Below are 19,896 nucleotides of genomic sequence, written 5' to 3'. Positions count from 1 at the left end.
CACTTTCACTGGATTGATCAGCTTTGCTATGGAAGGGAGAGAGGCTGTAGGGAAAAGCACTGGGAAGTTTTTCTCTTACTGCCTGGTCTAAAAGATGTGTCAAAGGCTGGCAACCAGTTCTGGGAGGAAATAACTTCCCTAGCAGCTACTCCACTTTGCACAGACATGGAGGTTGTATGTCAGCATACTGTGTTGTTGTTTCTGTAACCTGAAAGTCTTCCTCAGAACTCAGTCTCTTTTTCTTGTTTTGTTTTGGTTTTTTGAAGATCATATCTGTGTTTCTGTCAGCAATTCTAATGTTGATGCCTTAAATGTATTCGTGTTTACTTTTCTGTTAATACTGTGTTTCTTTTCTAGATCAGATACGTTATTTTATATGTTCCTTTAAACTTCTTCATTTGTTGTATTTTCTTGTTCCCTCACCTTACTGCCATTTCTTCTGATTGCAGCGTGTGAAACTGTCACGAAAGCAGTCATAGCCTTTAGTACATAGTTCTTCAAGTGCAGATCAAAAATGACTGTGTAAAAACACTGAGTAATGGGGTTATACTGTCTGCATTATTTGCTTTTGTCCTTGTTTATGACCTTGTTCATTTAAGGTTCAGTGTAGCACCACTTTGAGTTAAAAATTGCATTTGTATATATTGGGAAAAAATTGAGAAAACAGTAGGGAAAATTCAGGCGATCTGATTATTAGATAGGAAAAAACAATGAAAAAAGAAAGGTTGTGGGGTTTGGGTGGTTTTTTTTAATCAATGTTATTAAAAAGTTGTGAGGTGTATGGGCTTGTAGCAATTTGCTTGTTACTCTTCTTCAAGGTGTTATAGATAGCATTCAGTTTATACCAATATTGCTACTTTTCAGCTTGTATTTTTGGGGTCATTTACTACTTAAACTTGGCTGATGAGCATTTGCACATTTCTTGGTCAGGACAGTGTGGCACTGGACAGGCAAGGTGCTGGCTGGCTTGTCTTTGTGTTTTGTGACAGTTACCCCAATAGTTTCCTTTACTTTTATTCTTAACCAAATAATTTTTTTTCAATGTTAAGTGGTAGCTACACTTCAAAAACCCCAGAAAAACTTGTGTGATACTCTCTCAGCTCCTGTGTAGTTACTGAATTCAAGGCTGAAAGAAAACATTGAGGGAGTATTGCACTTCTACAATGGAAACTTGAAATTTTCAGTACAGGAACCTTATCTCTGATAAGCTAAACACTAACATTCTATCTCATCCAAATGCTTTTGGAAAGATTCATTTGTTGTTTTTTTATTTCTGTTCTCCTTTTTTGAAGATATTTGGGCCATAGGGTGTATATTTGCAGAGCTGCTAACATCAGAGCCAATATTCCATTGTCGACAAGAAGATATCAAAACTAGTAATCCTTATCACCATGACCAGCTGGACAGAATATTCAATGTAATGGGATTTCCTGCAGGTACATACTGTATTTTTTTATCACCGCTGTTCAAAGAAAGATATCCATATTACTTTCTTTGCATATGAAGGTGGCAGCTGATCAAAGCAACAGAGCTGTTCAAACACAATCTTTATTTCATGAGTTCTAAATCTAAAATCCAATGGTCAGATTAGATATTTTCCCTTTTATTAATGATAGGGTTATCTTTGTGTATATATGTACCAATGCTGTATTATTTTAAAAGATTGTGTTTAATAGTGGATGATTAAAAATGAGAAGAAATATTTCTGCATTTCTTTGGTACTGATTATTGATTTGGAAGGTGACTGATTTACAAAACGAAGCAAAAATATATATTTAGTGAATATTATTCATTTGTTTTAACTCCTGCCAAGTTAAACATAGCATTTGGAAGTAATGGAGGGTATTGATTTTTTTTTTTTTTTTCCCCTTGGTGGAAAGCTGGTGGTATAGAAAAAATTACTTTATTCTAAACCAGAAGAAAGAACCGGTTATATGAACCAAAACAAATTACAGTGGGGATATCACTTGTTGCATTTCCCCCTCAGTGTTCATCATATCTTGTTTTTATGCAGGCTGACTTGCTTCAGTTAATACTTTGTCTTCTAGTGTTCACATGACCACAGTAGTCAGAGTAACAGGGTCCTTATTTTTGCTTTTTGTTTACCTTTCTCCACACTGCTTGTATTCTCTGCTCCACTGTTAATTATGTTTTCTTTTTTTTTTTTCTGGACTTGCCTCTTCCTTTCACATGACTTTTGTGGTCTATATGTTTGTGTGGTTCTAGAATTTTGTTACTAAACATGCTCTTACTTTTGCTTTTGACTTTTCTTTGTGTGTATGTACTTCATTGCTTCTGTACTGCTGTATGAGATCCATGTGAATGTTGCCTTTGCATATTGTCTCCTCAGTTTTGCTTCTTTGAGCAATACTGTCCGCTTCTGCTTTTGAACTAGAATTTTACCCTTTTGTACTTTTCTTAGTTCATTCGGGTTTTACATTGGTTTTATATAGCTTACATAGGTAGATCATACTCTCATTTTGGTTTTCTGATTGGTTTAATTAATCCTTCCTAATGGGCGGTGTCTGACCTTTGGAGTTCTTTGGTTCTTACCAAGAAATGCTTTTCATTCAATTACAGCAATTTTTTTGCCTTTTAATTGACACTTGCCAGATCTGAAACAGTTTTTCGTGTCTCTGGGATAGGAAAGAGGAGAATATTTTGTTTAACTAAGTAATAATTACATAATTATCTCTATTTAGTGCTTTTAAACTTGCTCTTCTCCAGTAATGGTCAGACTTAGGAAAGATTTGAATTGAACCAAATTAGTTGCCCACAGAGCCTTTTCAGGAATTAGAGCTTAACATATTTGAGGCTAAGTGCTGGTAGTGAGTTTTTTTATTTTAAATCCATTTCAGCCTTGGTCTACATTAAGATGAATTATTCTTTAATTTGAGTGTGAAAACTGACTTTTTCTTAACTTTGTTTGCTAACAGTACTTCTTACTTTGCAGAAGTACCTCTGGGTGTTTTCCTATAACTAAAAGTGCTGTCAGAACAGAGAATCCCTTAGAAAGAGACAGGGTTTACTGGAGTCCTGTGTACTCCTGTCCTGAGATCACAGCTGTGTCTAAATAAATTAAATAACAGTCCTGAAGGGTTCAAGCACAAGGCCTGATGTGTTTTTCTTCAGCATTGTTTTGTGGGCACAGTAGCTGGCATCCTTTCTTTGAGTTCTTGAGTTAATCAGCACACAGCTGGAACCTCTCAGGTGTTGGTATGATTTATTGTGAAGAGATGATGAAGGCATAGGAGCTATGGAGTACAAAGACTAACTGCAAGGTTAGAGCAGCAGAAAAAAATAGAAATCGAGGCTGTGGAGATACTTGAAAATGCTTTGTTTTACTCAGAGAGAAAGGGAAAAAATAATTAATACTGCTTTGCAGATAAAGATTGGGAAGACATAAAAAAGATGCCAGAACATTCAACCCTAATGAAAGATTTTCGGAGAAACACGTAAGTCTGAGTTGAACTTTCTTGATATTTTTTAATATTTATAACATATTTTATATCTCTTTCCTACACTAAATTTCTTGCAATTCAAGTTATTTTCTATGTAGATGCCAAGCAAGGACTGTGAAATTGTTATGACTTAGATTATGAAAAAGAAAGTTGTTTCATAGTGATGAACTTGGACTGTTGAGGTGGATCAGAAGAGCAGCCAGAGAGGCTGTGAAGGGAAAGGTGGCAGGTGTGAAACAGGTGATGCCAGTAAGACCCCATGCAGCTCTGAAGTTTGCAAAGCACAGCTGGTCCCAAATCAGTGGTACTGGCAATGAGTTTCTGTATTTCTTGTGGTATAAGGTTACCAGACCCCTTTTCAACAGAATTCTGTTGAGTTCTGTTGAAAAGGGGTCTGGTAACCTTATACCATTTCCAGCAAACAGTGGGTATAATTGTCAGGTTTGGTGCCTAGGGTAGCTTACAGTGACTAAAGAAGAAAATAACCTTCAGCTTTGCTGTCACATTGCCACAGGATAATACCTGTAGTTGAAATGCTGCCCTGTTGCCTGATTTCCATGCTGAGACATTTGGGGCTGTACAGTTACATACATTTCTTGCAGCTGCCATGCTATTGCAACCATTTAAAAACCATTTTTTTCAGCTTCTCTTCAAAAAAAGAATAAATACATTAATGTTCTTGCAGCAAGCTGTAGGTTGCAGGAGAGCATTCAGATGAGCTTAGTATTTATCTCTATCTTCCCTGTCATGAGAAAGACACTGAATCAAACAGCATAGTAGTCAAATTGCTACCAGGCAGTTTACATCCAGTTGATAGTTTGCTGTCTGCATGTGGGTTAAAATTGTGCTTTTTGTGTGACTGTGATACGCTTTTGTAAGAACATGAGGGAAACATGCCTTTCTTCAGTCCTGATTTTTAAGAATCTCTGGTGTTGGTAGTTGTGGTTTTTCCCTGCTTATTGGATTTGCAGGGAGACTGAGCTGCTCTTGTTAATTAATATGTTTTGTGGCTACAAAGAAAACTTGGCAGTATCAATGATTTGCCTATTAGAAATACCACTTTTGTTTCCTTTTCTAGGTATACCAACTGCAGCCTTATCAAATATATGGAAAAACATAAAGTTAAACCAGATAGTAAGGCATTCCACTTGGTAAGTTCCTGGTTACATAAAAAAATCCAATCCCTTGTATATGTTACACTTATTTCAAGTAAGAGTTGAGCTGGTGTCAAGTCCACTGTAACTAACTTCATAAATAAAGTTAGGAATAACTGATGCTCTGCAATCTGAAAATTGCAGAATCACTTCATCTTCTCACATTGACGAAACGATTCTGGGCATCATTCACTGGATTAGATTCAGTATCAGATAATTTTGCAGTGTTTGTTAAGTCATGTTTAGCCTGTTGTTATATTTGCAGTGTTGCTACAATTCTTAGCCATTTTGCTGCTTTGCATGCTTTCAATAGCTTAGTTTTACTTTTTAAGAATTCCTATATGCCTGATTTTTGGGTTTTTTGCATATTCATTTTAAGCTTTTGAAGAGACCTTAGAGCAGACTTTTGATATGTAAAGGGAGCATGTGTAGAGACTTTTTGCAAGGGCAAGCAGTGATAGGGCATGGGGTAATGGATTTAATCCATTAAAATCCATTTAATCCAGCTGGATTGTGTGTTAGGAAGAAGTTCTTGACTGTGAGGGCAGTGAGGCACTTGGGACAGTTTGCACAGAGAAGTTCTGGATGTCCCATCCCTGGAAGTGTTTTAAGGTCGGATGTGACTGGGACTGACTTGGAAGGTGCCCCAGCCCATTGCAGGGTGGTTGGAACAAGATGGTTATTAGGATACCTTCCAACCCAGACCAAGCTATGATATGATACAAGTTTGGATCTTACAGACTTAAAAAGAAAATTAATTTAGGATTCTGACATGTAGTTCGGAAAATTTTAGTTTGTCTTCCTTCTTCACTAATCTGTTGTAGCTTTCTTTGAATACTTCGTAGAACCCTTACAATAATTATTTTCTCTACAATGTATAGCATCCTTTATGAAGACTCCTGTTAAAATTATGCACTTGATCAGCCCTGGAAGTGCTTGTGTTGTTGTTTCAGAAATTACTGAGCTTTTTTGTCTGTTTTTTAAAGTTCTTTAAATTCAGGTTGCTACAAGGAACTGTATACATATATTTAGATATGGAGAAGAAGGAATTTGCAGGTGTCTAGTCTCTCTGAATGGACATCCTCCTTATCTTGATGTTTCCTATTCAGATTAAATGTTTTCCGGCTCAAATGCTAAAATAAATAAACTATTAGGGAGGTGGATGAGAATGAGGGAGGAAAAGGAGAAGATTTTTCATCTTGCAGGTGAGAAGAACAAATTGGAGAAAAGGGAAGATGGTGGAGAGGCCTGGACATCTGAGGGCCACATAGCTTTTGCTCAAGTTGCGGGAAGCTGTACCTTCCTGGATAACCAGACGCAAGTGGTTTTTAAGCAGCTGTCTTTTTTCTGTTCAGTACTCTTCCCTCTGTATAAATTCTGGAATTTATCCTTCAGTCAGACCAGATCTGATGCAATATTCTTCCTTTGGCATACTGCTTCAGCAGGTTTGAGTGAGGGTTTCCAAGCAGATCAGTCTAAAATAGAGGTTTTAAATTTAAGGTTCAGATTAAACCCAGCAGTAAAACCAGCTGAATCAGGTAGTGATTGTAGTTGCACTGTTATGCATCATTTACTGTGAAGTGTCTCTGCTCTCTGAGGTTAAAAGTTGGTGAAATACTAGAAATGTGTACATGAACAAGGAAACCAGTCCTCTCCGAGAGAGGCCTATAACAAGACTTCCTCTGAATGAATTAGTTTCTCTTACAAGCTATGAATGCTATGTCCAAACCAATCTGAAATTTCTCCTGTGTTCTGTCTTGGAAGATTAGAAGTTGTTTTCAGTGGAGCAACAAAACTAGACACAAAATAGTCATATGAAAATAGTTTAAAACATTTACTGCTGCATTTTCTCTTTGCTCTGCTGTAGCACAAGGGGATTGTAACTGTGTGAACATGTTCAGCGTGTTTGTACCTAAAAGCAGTGGTTACATTAACATGCAGAATCAAGGAATGGTGTCCTTTACCAGACCACGGTCACTCCTCCATCCTTGGTTATATCTGTTAGTGCTGAACAACAGGATCATCAGGGGAGCTGGCACTTGGACCCCAGGCTGAACACATTCCTAAAGGAGTACCTCACCCACCTTCACTCAACACAGCTGATGGCAAGAGAGGGAACTTCGTGCGATTTGGATGCTATCAGTCAGTGTCAAGGAAGCTAAAAAGCAGGCAGAACATTTAGTAGTGTAGATGTAGCTGTGTTCTTCTGTACCTCCCATAGCTCTGGATGTGAGAGAAGTACTGTGAAGTTCATTAGCTCTAATAGAATTTTATCAATTTTTTGGTAACTTCTGTCAGTCAGAACAGTTCACCAGATCCCATTCTAAAAACCTGAACTTTCCAGAATAAAGTCTTAAAATACTGTTCAGGAGCTGCCAAAATCTGAACTTGTGTCTTAGGTTTCCACTTTTGTTTGAGGCTAAGCTCAACTGCTGATGAATGCCTTGGACCTCTCCAGAATCTTGGTACCAGTTCTTCCAGAGGTATTCCAAGATCTTACTCTTTCACAGCTATTAAGATACAAGTATCTTTTCCTTTCACTCTGTGCATCAGAACATATTAGAAAGATCTTTATAATCTACTGTTTTAAAATATGTAAATCCAGAGATTGTTGTCAGTGCCAAAAAAAAAAAAGGTTTTGATTTCCCAACTAGAATGAACCAGATTTTTTTTCTCCTCTTTACAGACATTCATGTACATGGTCCCTTTTCACAGGCAGATGTGTTGACTTCAGAAAATTTTGGCTCCTGCCTGCTTTTGCAGCTTACTGTTTTTCCACTTCCACATTCCTGATTTTTTTTACCTTCTTACTTATGCCCTAGAGGGTGGTAAACAGCTGCTGTCTCTGTTTAATTTAGTGATTCTTGATCTTCCATGTGATTACTTTTGTCCATGAACTGTAGTGATTGTCCCATTCATTGTTGATGTATGAAGCTTAGTGCATTTTTGTTGTGTCATTGAGCCAGGTGATCTTTACATCAAGCAGTTTTTGAAATAGAAAATATTTGTACAAATATGTGGAAGGTTCACTTCTGTGTGTCATCTGTACAAGGAGGCAGAACCAAAGTTTTGATCCCCTGGATGGATAATGGTTGCACAGTCATTTTGATATCTTTTTGTAAGGCTGATCATGACCAAGACTTGTCAGCATGTGATGGACATCTCTAGAATCAAATCACCAGAAATGATGCCAGAATTTTGCAGTGCTTTTTATTTGTGTTTTTCAGTGTGTTGGCAGTTCTGTTACGTTTTGCCTTTTCCTTTTCTGGCTCTTCGCAATGCTTTTTGAGAGTAAGAATTGGCTTGTTCAACGTAATATTCTATATAAATAGATATATACTCTACATATCTATATATCTTTTATCTGTTCTATAGATAGATCTATGGAATTATTTCTATAGAATAGATCTATATTCTATATATAGATAAAGAAATAATATTCTATAAAAACTTCATGTAGACTCAGAGCTGAAATAACTTACTGTGAGTTCTTGTGGATGATGTGAAAAACAAAACTGGTTTGATGGTGGGCTTTCGTAGTTATCATGTTCTTAACCATGCTGTCAAAACTGAAGGCTGAGGATGGAAATGTACTTTCTTGACCTCAGCTTTTGAAGTGTGATTTGCATTGCTGTTATGAATTTTCACATAATAGCTAGTGAAAGGAGGTGACCAGACTTAGATCATGACACTGGGTCTTTTCAAAAAGGTGAATGCATGAATCCTATAAAAAGTATGACTAGAAAATGTGAATTAATATTATTTTCATATGTATTTCCTTGTTAGATCCACAATTTTAAAAAAACCCACTGCAGATTCAAAGTGAGGTATTTGTTTTAAAGACCATTATCTTTGACAATATGTCATGGTGCAGTTTTACCTTGGACACTGTGTTGTATCGGTGAAACATGAAAACTCACAATTCTTCTGTGTGATGTCTGAAGGTTATCTCGTGTTCCTTGTCCAGCACAGCTATATTCCATACAGCTGCTTGGGTGGATGGAGAGAAGTATATGCATGTACACCAGACTAAATTTTGAATAAGAAGCACATAGTTTAAGAATGCATCACTGCAGCTCAGCACTAGAGCTAAATAAAATAGCTGTGGTCTGGTGTTCCTAGTTCACAAGGCCTTGCCTGGGGTGCTGTTCCAGAGGAGGGCTGTAAAGGTGATGAGAGGTCTGGAGCACCTCTCCCCTGCTGAGAGAGCGGGGCTTGTTCAGCCTGGAGAAGAGAATGCTCCCAGGAGACTTGGAAGAAGGTCTCCAAGGCAGCTGGAAAGGAACATTTTTTTGATAGAACAAGAGATAATGGCTTTATAATGAAAGAAGGTAGATTTAGATTGGATATTAGGAAGAAATTCTTTATTCAAAGAGTTATGACACACTGGAACAGGTTGCAGAAAGTTCTGCATGCCCCATGATTGGAAGTGTTGAAGGTTGGGCTGGACAGGGCTCTGAGCCTGCCCATGGCAGGGGGCTAGACTAACTGACCTCAAAAGGGCCCTTCCAACCAAAATTATTTTGTGATTAAAGTTGCTAGTACATTGTGGAAACCTTTTGAATGGTTTTGATAAATCACTTGTGACTGGAACTGAGTGTCCTTTAATAGGAAATGAAGCTACTATTTTAAGGGGAGAGAAGAATGTGGTTATGCCATTTATGGTTAGTCTTTTGAGTTCAGACACATTTGTATCATCTTGTCTTTCAAGAATACAGTGAAGTTTCTATAAATGGTTTTGGTAATGTAAAGGTGTTTTTTCTTTCGTTTTTTCTGATTTGTTTTTTCAGCTTCAGAAATTGCTCACTATGGATCCAATAAAGAGAATTACCTCAGAACAGGCTATGCAGGATCCTTACTTCTTGGAAGATCCTCTTCCCACATCGGAGTAAGTGGTCAGTTTATTAACCTATCAGTGCATTCAGAGATGCTTTAGAACTGTGCTTTCTCTCTGCCCTAAGTATGTTTCTGAATATTGAGCTAAATACTGTCTAACAACTGAAGAGAGCTATAACCACTAAAATGCCATTTGTGGTTTTTAAAATTAAGTAGCATTTTTATTAATCTCTTGCTTTATAGAACTTTGATCCTATTAGTTGCAGCACTAATCTTGTTACTCACTGACAGGTTGATTATGCATGCTACAGATCTTGGTAGACAACTGCTAAGTGCCTGCAGGTCCAGTTCTCTGCCTCAGAATGCCAGATGACAGTCTCTAATTAGTTTACATTTTTGTCTTAGCCTTTGCTGTAAATTCACTGGGTGGGGAAAGTCAACTCTGTGTCTCTGTGCTGTCATCCTTAACAACTTAAATCCATTTTCTGTAGACACTCCTCTTTTTTGTTTGTACAGGCAGATTTACAAAAGGGAGAAAATGTATGGACAATGAATGATCTCATTAAAAATTAAGCCCATCTTCCAAGAGACTAGCCAGAGAGCATGACTGTACACCCTTTTAGGAAATCTATTAGTACATCCTGTCTGTGATTCTCTACCCTTATGTAGGGAAGAATTTATAAAATATGTATACTTATAAGGAATTAATTAAAAATTAAATTATTTCACTAAAGCCTACTGGATTATTTATAGCATCTCCTGACCTGTCTTTGTGATTTAAAGTCATGCGAATGATTGGCTGTTGCACAAACTGCTTTTAGGATAGTGTTTGGCTTTTTTCTCAAATTTAGGTTGACATTTTAGTGAATACACAATGAGTACTGCTAACAGGTGTACAGAGACTTTATTATAAATACATTCTACTGATGAAGGGCAGGTAAATATTAGCTTGCACTAGCAGTAGCAAATCCATGTGGACTGTGAGATATGAATTGACAGGTGAAATTCCTAGTTACTTTAAAACCCTTTTTCCAGGTGGTTTTGTTAATAGTCAATGAAGTTTCCAGGAATATTTTTACTTTGTTCTGAGATTGTGAATTATACAATAACTATAGTGACATAGCTCTTTGTGCCCTTGCAGATACCTAACAGGTAATGTACCTTTCTAGCCAACAAAAAAAATATTGGGAGCTCAAGTTACTGTGTAAGAGCCAAACGAACATTAAATTCAAATGTGAATATATTTTTACAAAGTTTAGCATATGGTGATAGTCAGACAGGGAAAACTTCTTTCTTAATTACAGTTATTAAATGATGGCTCAGGCAACTTGCAGCTATCATGGGTGAAGTGTGGATCTTATAGGTCTAACCCTTCTGTTCTAATACAGTGATAAATAGACTTTTTTGGGGGACAGTGTTTTTGCAGGTTGTCAAATCCCTTACCCAAAACGAGAATTTTTAACAGAAGAAGAACCAGATGATAAAGGAGACAAAGTAAGTACTAGAAGAACAGTATCATCGTGTTTCACTGGCTTTTACACTATTTCCTGATTTCATGTTATTTCATGTACTGCTTTTGAGTTGAAATTTTTCTTTGTGTTTAAACAATTGAGAAGAACCAGCAGCAGCAGCAGGGCAATAACCATACTAATGGAACTGGTCATCCAGGGAATCAAGACAACAGTCACACACAGGGACCCCCACTGAAAAAAGTGAGAGTTGTTCCTCCTACCACTACCTCAGGTGGACTTATTATGACCTCAGACTATCAGGTATTTTGTTTTATTCACATACTGCATATTTGCTTTTCATGTTTAGAGCAGTGTTTCTTCAAACTAAAAAAGTAATTTTGTAAATGTCACTGTATTAACTGTTACTTTTTGGTACCTTTTGTTTTTTGTTATTTTTTTTCCAGATTCATTTAGTTGATGATTTGTTGATATCCTGATGCTCTTTAGGGTAGCAGTAAGGAAATTAGGATCAGACATTATTAGAGTTACTAATTATTACCTTCATATGAGGAAATGCTAATGGTTATGGACCAGGAGCCTGTTATGGTTTGCTCTGTATCACCTAAAAATGACATTTTTTGCTTGAACAAGCCTGTAATGGTGGGAGGCAGAGGATATTGCAGTAAAAAACCCTGTGAAATAAGAAGCTGAACAAGTGTTTTAGTTGGATTAATGGATGCAGAAATGGTATTTTGGATGACAAATAAAGACTTGGCATGGTGCTGTCATAATCTCTTTTGAAAAGCAACGGAGATCCCAGGTTGAATAAGGCAAATATTACAGATCTGAAGACAGGTGAGATGGTGGCAGTCAATGAGTGAGGAAGATGAGGAGCCACGATGGGAAAAAGCACTTGAGGAAAAGAGAAAAACGTGTTCTGGCCTTCCTAAATTCGAGCTTGTGCTCATTCATTAAGAAATCAGAGCCTGGAGTATAAGAATATCTTCATCATCCCAGCAAATGATAACCGAGTTTTTGGGTTTGGATGAGGTGGCTGCTGGAGACTGGGGGAGAAGAGAGTTAAGGACAGAACCTTTACTTAATACAAGCTAAGAAATTACAGAAGAGGGGCAGGGAAGACTTAAGATGATTCACAGGAGCAGTTAGAGAAAGTGAGATTTTTGCAAGCCTGGGGAATAGGTGGTTTCAAGAGGAGGCATGCTGCTGGAAGTGTTAGCCTGCAGGAACTAACCATTGCATACTGGTTTACATGGAACACACAGTACAGGCGGCCGCTTGGCAGACAGTCTTGGATGCAATCAAAAGATGGGGAAGATGGAAACTACTGGCAATGTTTTCAGTTAATTTAAAGATTAATATCTAAATGTGAGACCCTGATAATGGACACTCACTTAGCTGGGCTTACGGTCTGTAGCAAAACGTAGGGAGAGTTAAAAAATGGAGTCAGTAAAGCTGGTGCTGCCAACTTGCCTTTCACGGCTTCTCCATGAACCACCAGTGGCCTTTGAAGTCTTGTGTTTGTTCCTGAGAGTACCACATAGCCTGAGAAGCTGCCTGGGGGCATTACCTGCATCCTTAACTAAATCTGTGTACTCTCAGCATTGGCCAAAACTTGAAAGTACTACAAAAATGTAAAGTAAGATAATTTTCAAGAGCTTTATTGAGACCCTTCACATGAGTATGAGTCCCCAAGTGCCTTTGTTCAGTTTATCCCAGGACATCAATAACACATCAGTTTGCAAGTCATTGTCCTTGAACAATATACATTTTTAGAGCTGTTTGAGACAGTGGTGAGCCTTAACTATAGTTCTGCAGGGTGGGCTGCCTCTAAGTATAAATGTCATATTTCTTTTAGTAGGATTGTCCATCGCAGGCACTTTTACAGGAGTTTCATCCCTTTCAATTTGGCAAGCTGCAGTCAATTGCTGTTTTGGCCTTTTAATTGGCTCTTTTTTCCACTTCTTAAAAACATGCACACAGGGCAGAAGGCAAATACAGCTGTAATTTTCTTAATCTTGCCCTCGGGTGGAGTCACACATCTAAGGAGGTTGGTTTTACTGTGTCGGGGAGCTCCATTTACATGCCCTATTTACATGCCCTTCACCTCATTTTCCTGCTACATTGTGGCATTTTGAACAAACTTCAGCTCCTAGTTCTGTGAGCCAGGGCTGAGGTTTGCTGGCTGACAAATTAGAGGACTCAAATTGCTCAGCCAGTTGGCATTGGCTTGTTTTCAATTGGTGCTCATCAAAATTTTTGTACTCACAGATATCCATCCTGGGATTACAGGTGAGGGCAGCCCTTGTTGACAAACATAATTTCAGAATTCTTTTCCCTTAAGATAGTAAGTGCTGCTTTTCTGTCTAAGGAGCTCTTACTGTTGTCTGCTCCTGACCAATCTTTCTGCTGTCCCTCTAGGAGGGAAAATACCTGGTTTTCAAAAAACATCATCTTTTCCCTCCGACTCTTGCAAAGAGGCAGTCAGTAGATTTTTTTTTCTGATTAAGGTGTCTGAAAAACATGGTAATCAAAGAGTGGAGACCTGGACTTCTTAGCACTAGAACAAAAGCAGCTAACAGTTTCCAACTGATGGTTTCAGGTCCCCCTGAAAAAAATTCCTCGCATTTTTTGCTTCTGATCCAGCAACTTGAGGAGAGGGAAAACAAACATTACAATACAGCCCTCTGTTTTAACCAAACACCTGTTCCTTTGTTCTTCACTTGATTTGCTCAAATTCCCCATATAAAGCTTGTGAAGAAGGATTGCCATCTCCTGGGCAAGGCACACTAAGACAGTTTCTGCATTCACTCAGAAGTCAAATTACTCTCTGCAGAGCACATTGACCTCATATCCTTTTCTGCCATGCATAAAAATAGTTAGACACATGGCACACAGACTTTCTTGCCTCCTTGTTTAAATCTGCAATGTGACACTCCCAAAGGCAATGTGATGAAACAGGCTGGAGCAATTCCACTACCCTGAGCTTCTGCTTGTGATAACCCTCTGGGTGCTTAATGGTATTTAGAAAGGATTGGATATTTACTTTTATTCTTAAACAAAAGCCATTTGTTGCTCTGGGTGTCATGAAAGAAACTTTTTTCATTGCCTCTGTCTTAAAATAAGATCTGTTTTAGAAGTCAGGATGTGGGAAGTGTTTTACAAGTGAAATAAGTTTTAAATTGTTAAACTTGTGATGGTTTCCTACATACAGGAGCCACACGTGGGCAAAACCAGCGTGCAAGACTTTTGCTCTTTGAAGTACATCCTGTACTTGTAACATGGAGAGGGTGACCCAGAGCTGTGACCCTGCTGTTGATGAGTGACTTAGTCCTTCTCTCAAGGCTGAAGGCAAATGTCAAAAAGTTAGTCACTGTGCTAATGGTGCAGTTCAGCAGTGCTGGTTTGTTGCCACTGACTTTAAGTGCTGGTCCAGCTGTTCCTCCTCCTTTTCTCTAGAGTTCTTAGCTTAGTCCTGTGAGCGTGTGTTAACGAGTATGCCTTTTTTATTTCTGCCTTCACCTCAGCATCCTGGGTGTAGCTTCTGTTCTAAATGCTGTACAAGAAAAAAAATGGGGTTTTTGTTTTATGTTGTGACTTAATATTTTACTTTCTCATGGTGTTAGTTCACCACAGTTTTTTTCCTATTCAGGTCTCAGTAGCAATACTCTAGTCCTGGAATAGTTACTTTTTAGGAGTTTCCAGACCTCTTCTAGAAGCAGCTTTTCCTAAAAAACATAATAGCTGTGTGATATCAACATAATAGTCCTGTGATATCAAGAATTCAGAAGCTACACAGTTTCTAAATGCCGCAAAGTTTGTGAGGGCATGTAAACCTCAATGTGAAAGTAAACCAGCACAGTAATGTACGGAAATTGTGATAATTTAATGAAATGTTATATGGTACCAAGTGGTCAGATACTTCTATTGCAAATCTCATAGGCAGTCCTTCTTTCCTTTATAACACATGATCAGTAAATAATAACTTTTAGGTTAAAATTGAAGTAGGCAGTTGCTGGTTTGCTGAGACCTTTTTGCAATGATGAATGCTCCACTCAAATAATTGTGGGAACGCTGGTTGAAAGGGGCCTCTGGAGACCATCTAGCCAAGTCTCCCTCTTGGAGCAGAGCTGTTGCTAGTTCTGTCTCACTCAGGTTAGCATGGCTATATTAAGCTGAGTCTTAAAAACCTTCATAGAAAGAGAGACCTCACAGACTATATGGGCAGGTTCTTCCAGTGCTGTACTGGCCCCTTAGAGTGGTCCCTCCTCCAGTGTCCCACCTGAACCTCCCAAGCCACAGTCTAAGGACATTTTTGTCTGAAATAATATGGTTCCACTGAAGATCATGTCGCTATTGTCTTTAAACTCTCCTCCAAGTGTTTTAAGGCTGCTGATAGATGACACCTAAGCCCAGTCACAGTGTTCCCAGCCTGTACTCCTAGGTCACACAAAAGGGTGGCAACTATATCCTCTGTGTGTGAAAATCTGTAGAATAAGGCAGAGTGGCTCATGACCAGTAAGATGTCTCACCTGGACCTCCACCCCAGCCTACCTACCTGGTAGGAGAAAGGAGCAAGTGGAGAAGACCACATCTGTGAGTGGCAGTAGCCCAGTGTCATGTGCAGGTGCACAGTAGCTATCTGGAGGGTTAGCTGGAGGTTTGACTGTGATGGGTGAAGATTCCCAGGAGGCTATTAGGGTGTGGATAGCACAAGGCTGGCAGCTGTCACTTTCTAGTCTGGTGTTCTTGATGTCTGTTACCTGCTGTAATCAGAATAAGTGAAACAAAGCCTGGAAGTGCAGCTCCTTTGAGACCACGTGTGTTGGTCAGTAGGTGAAATTGTCTTGTGCTGTCCATGTTACAAAGGGCTGTGTGTCTGTGCTTTCCCCCCCTGCAGCGTTCCAACCCCCATGCTGCCTACCCCAACCCCGGACCAAGCACATCGCAGCCACAGAGCAGCATGGGATACTCAGCTACCTCCCAGCAGCCGCCGCAGTACTCGCACCAGACCCACCGGTACTGAGCTGCACCCGGTGCCGTCGATGCGCTGTCGCTAATGCTGCAGGACCGGCCGCGCAGCTGCGTGCCAGGAGCCCGGCTTGGGCCAGAGAATGTACTGTACAACCACACCTCCCACCTGTCCGACCGCCACGACCCACCCCCTGCCACGGGGCCGAGCGGGGGCTCCCACGTCGTACCTGGTTTGGGGGTTAGACTTGAAAGCGCTAGCACGGTTTGTGTTGTGGATAATGCTACTTCTGTAGTTTACTTGACATGGTTCAGACTGACCGATGCATTTTTTTCAGTGACAGTCTGTAGCAGGTGAAGCTGTGAAATGTGCTAGGGGCAAGCATTTTTGTTGTCGTATGTGGTGAATTCTCTTGATGTAACAACTTCATCTGACCAATAGTGCGCGACATCTTTGAACTGGTACTTGAAGCATACAGTATATGTTACCATGGCAAAAAAAGCAAACTAACCGTAACTCTCAGACAGTTTTGATAGATGTTTATTTTTAGTGACTTTTGTGGGTTGGTTCATTTTCCACCTAGATCAATGTTTTATGACCGACACAATTGCTACAATGAGATTTTTTTAAGAACACGAAAGCGTTTGCATTTTTTCCCAGCAATTACAAACGTCCCAAAGATTTATTTCCAACATAAGTTTTTGTTTTTGTTTTGAAATCTATGACTTGACTGGTATTAAAGCTGCTATTTGATAGTAAAATAAGTATGTTGTCATTGATATAAACATGTTTGGTTCAGCAAACAAACTAAAATGATTGTCATAGACAGTGTTTTATTTTTTTCCTGTTGGTGTTAATGATTTGTGAGCATGCTTTGGGATTAAAAAAGCATGAATGATATTTCCTAAAGAGGTGCGGCATCCATTCAGATATTTTGTCATGATTTTTGAGAACCAGCTTGGTGTAGTGGATTTTAAATTTTGTTCAGTTAATTTTTATTTTTTAATGTTCGCACGTTGTTTAGGGGTGCCATTCCTACTGCAGAGGAACAAGGTGTTAGGAGAGCCTTAGAATTTATGAGGAAAAACTTACATACAATGTACTGTATCAAACTATTTTACATGAATGACACAAGTATTCTGAGTAAAAAAAAAAATCAAACATTGTTAAAACAAGGTGTTATGTAATAAATTTATTTTTCATAAATCTGCATATGACCTTTGCCTGTATTCCTTTTTATCATTGAAAACCCCCTGCTCCCCCATCCATCTGTATCAGGTTGTGTCCTGAGAAACGGCATCCAGCAGGAATTTGTCTTGCAGGGCAGGCTTCCATTAAGTGGTGAGAAGGATAATTTTTCTTTTAAACAGCAGAAGGAAAGGGCATTACTCTTGGTCTGTACATGTAGCTGATCAGCTGGAGATACTCTGAAAGTGGATTTATTACTAACTACATTCCCTACATCAGGCAGCTCCTTTTCATCTACAAAGTCCAGAGGCATTCCTGTCTGGATAGTTCTTCTGAGGTTTCTGTAGTTCAGTATTAGTTTGGTAAGTAGTACCACACCATGATTTTGACATGAATTTATGCAATACACGCAGGATATTTTTCTGCAGGTGCTTCACATAGTGTGAATGTCAACTGGTGTGATTCATCCAAATGTACTGAGATGCCTGTACAGGGCAAAACAAGAACCAAATTGCTAGCCAGCCTTGAAAGGCAAACCATGTTTGAGGTGAGGATAGAACTACCTGACTGGATGGACTACAGGTTCAGGTATTCAGGAGGCTTAAAACTAAAGAAGAAAATCTGAGTGAAGAATTTATGCTGCTTTGATGCATAAATGTATGATGCCCTCTTAATTTTGACATAAAAGGTCAAAATCTGTCTTTCCTTGGTTTCTGGAACAAATTAATATATAGGTGAGAGTGCCTTAAACTACTTGGTTTGCTTTTCAAATGGAAGCATTTTCAGTTTTTACTCTTAATTTATATATAGGCTTTAAGCTTACCTATTCAGTATGTCCAAACTGTTCCCAGATACTCAGATGTTGCCAAGAGTAACTTTTTTTTGCTGAAGTGCTGTTGGCCCAAATTTGTTTCCTATTGATGCATATTCATATTAATGCATAATAGATAATGTTGTTCATGTAGAAGCAGACTTTATTTGATACCACGATATTGTGATGTCTGCAGTTGAAAAGTAGCAGGCTTGCTTGAATTTCATTTTTGCAAAAGGAAATGCATCCAGTTGACAAAAGGTGCTCTTGCCATTAGTTTATGCTTGAATTTAATTTTCTCATTAAGAATGTTTCTGAGATAAAGATGCAGTTTATCAAATAATTATAATAAAACTAAATTATATTCTGCATTTTGTTTTGAATAGCCTACTACTTTCAATTTCATTCACTTGTATTCTCATTTTTAGTAGATATATTGCAGATTACATGAACAAACACATCCTACAGGGAAGTCAAATCTTAATATTTGACTTGTACTGATGTCTTAGTTATCATTTGTTAGGAGGTACTTGAGGTTTTTTCTCTACGACTTTGGAAAGAAAAAAGTTTTTCCGTGCTTGGTATAACCTCTGGTACCTTGAAGACAGGTTATGATTCTGTATTGCAGGTAAGGTCAATCACATCATATTCATGATAATTATGAGGGATCTTCTGCATCTAATAAGCTTTTTAATACTGGCTTTAGAAGTACTGAGGGCAAGGCTCTAAATTACTTTCCTGAACTCTATGAAAATGCATTAATCCTGTTGTTATGCTCTTGATAGGGCTTTTACGTGAGGGTTACAGAGAGGGGAGGAGAAGAAAGCACCTTTGAGAAGGGTTTAATAGAAGATTTACAAGTTCCCGTGAGGAGATCGCAGCACCAGCCAGCGTGCGAGCCGTGCCTCTTTCCTCACGTGGCTCAGCTTTTGTTACTGGATTCAAGAACTTCAAAGCTTTTCCTTGCTCACCAACAAGTATCTGGACCCATCTGAGTGCATTTAAAACAGCTGGAATCTGGGAGCCTGCCTGTCTTTGTTGCTGTGATTAAAGGACAAATTGTTTTGCTAGAGTAGGCTTACGTTGAAAATGGGCTGCAAGCTTGACTTGATCGTGAGGATAAATGTGCTATTGCACCTTAACCTTGGCACTCCCAGCAAGCCTGGCCGGTGGCAGCTCTGCATTTATCATACCAAATAAAGACCCAGCTGCTTTAAGAAGAAATAAACAACTTCTGCACTGATCCCTTTCGAAGAAGGTTACAGCATTAGTGCTGGGAGGAGGAGCAGTCCCACCTTCCCAGAAGGAGAACTAGAAAGAAGCCTGGTTTTGTCCTGTTCTTTCCTGTGTGTGTATATATATAAAAAGGAAAACACTCAGTGCACTCACTGAGTTACCCATGGCAGTGCCCAAGCAATGCCCAGCTGAGGGGTAGGCCGGTGTTCAGGTTTTCCTTTAGCTTTCTATTCTATTTTTTTTTTTTTAGGGAAGGTTTAAGCTGGTTATTAGGAAAAGATTCTTCACCCAGAGGGTGGGTGAGCAGTGGAACAGATTTCCCAGAGAAATCTGGGAAAAATCCCAGAGAAATCTGGCACCAAGCCTGCCAGAGTTCAAGCACTTAGATAATGCTCTCAGTCATGTGAAATCACAATTTTTGGGGTTGTCCTGTAGGGAACCAGGAGTTGGGCTTTGATGATCCCTGTGAGTCCCTTCAACTCAGGATATTCTATGATTCCTTCATTCTGAAGACACTGCTGGGCGAGCCCTCTTCTGGCTTCACTGAAAGGCCAGCCGTGATCTCTGCCTTGGATGTGTGGTGCCTGCTGATGATTTTATGGGCATGGTTAGGCAGTTTGGCTGCCAACAAGTGAGGTAGTGGAGCCTGCAGGATCTCAGAGGACTTTCTGTGTATAAGAAAGACATAGAGTATTTCTTGGAGCCAGTGGTGAAGTTGCAGACCTGCCATTTGGAGTAAATATTGTTGCCGTGGTGAAGATGAACCTCA

General features: G+C 39.0%; 1 protein-coding gene across 4 annotated transcripts in view; it reads left to right on the top strand.

Annotated features, from left to right (window-relative positions):
• Positions 1-17,083, top strand: part of CDK8 (cyclin dependent kinase 8) — a 75,379-nt gene extending 58,296 nt beyond the window's left edge. The window contains exons 7-13 of one of the 4 annotated variants that reach the window (XM_014254896.2): positions 1,293-1,436; positions 3,386-3,455; positions 4,540-4,612; positions 9,406-9,503; positions 10,867-10,945; positions 11,068-11,223; positions 15,821-17,083. In XM_014254896.2, the coding sequence (XP_014110371.1) occupies positions 1,293-1,436; positions 3,386-3,455; positions 4,540-4,612; positions 9,406-9,503; positions 10,867-10,945; positions 11,068-11,223; positions 15,821-15,946 (746 nt within the window). In that variant the 3' untranslated portion in view covers positions 15,947-17,083. Of the gene's footprint in view, positions 1-1,292; positions 1,437-3,385; positions 3,456-4,539; positions 4,613-9,405; positions 9,504-10,866; positions 10,946-11,064; positions 11,224-15,820 lie in introns of all 4 variants that reach the window. The other 3 variants (XM_005516274.2, XM_088051855.1, XM_014254969.2) reach the window with 3 other exon arrangements.
• The last annotated feature ends 2,813 nt before the right edge of the window (positions 17,084-19,896 follow it).

This window comes from Pseudopodoces humilis, chromosome 2 (assembly GCF_049639895.1).
Source record: "Pseudopodoces humilis isolate 2021_Gansu_Grassland_sample_001 chromosome 2, ASM4963989v1, whole genome shotgun sequence".
In the NCBI taxonomy this organism is placed as follows: Eukaryota; Metazoa; Chordata; class Aves; order Passeriformes; family Paridae; genus Pseudopodoces; species Pseudopodoces humilis.
This window is presented reverse-complemented; position numbering and strand designations above follow the sequence as displayed.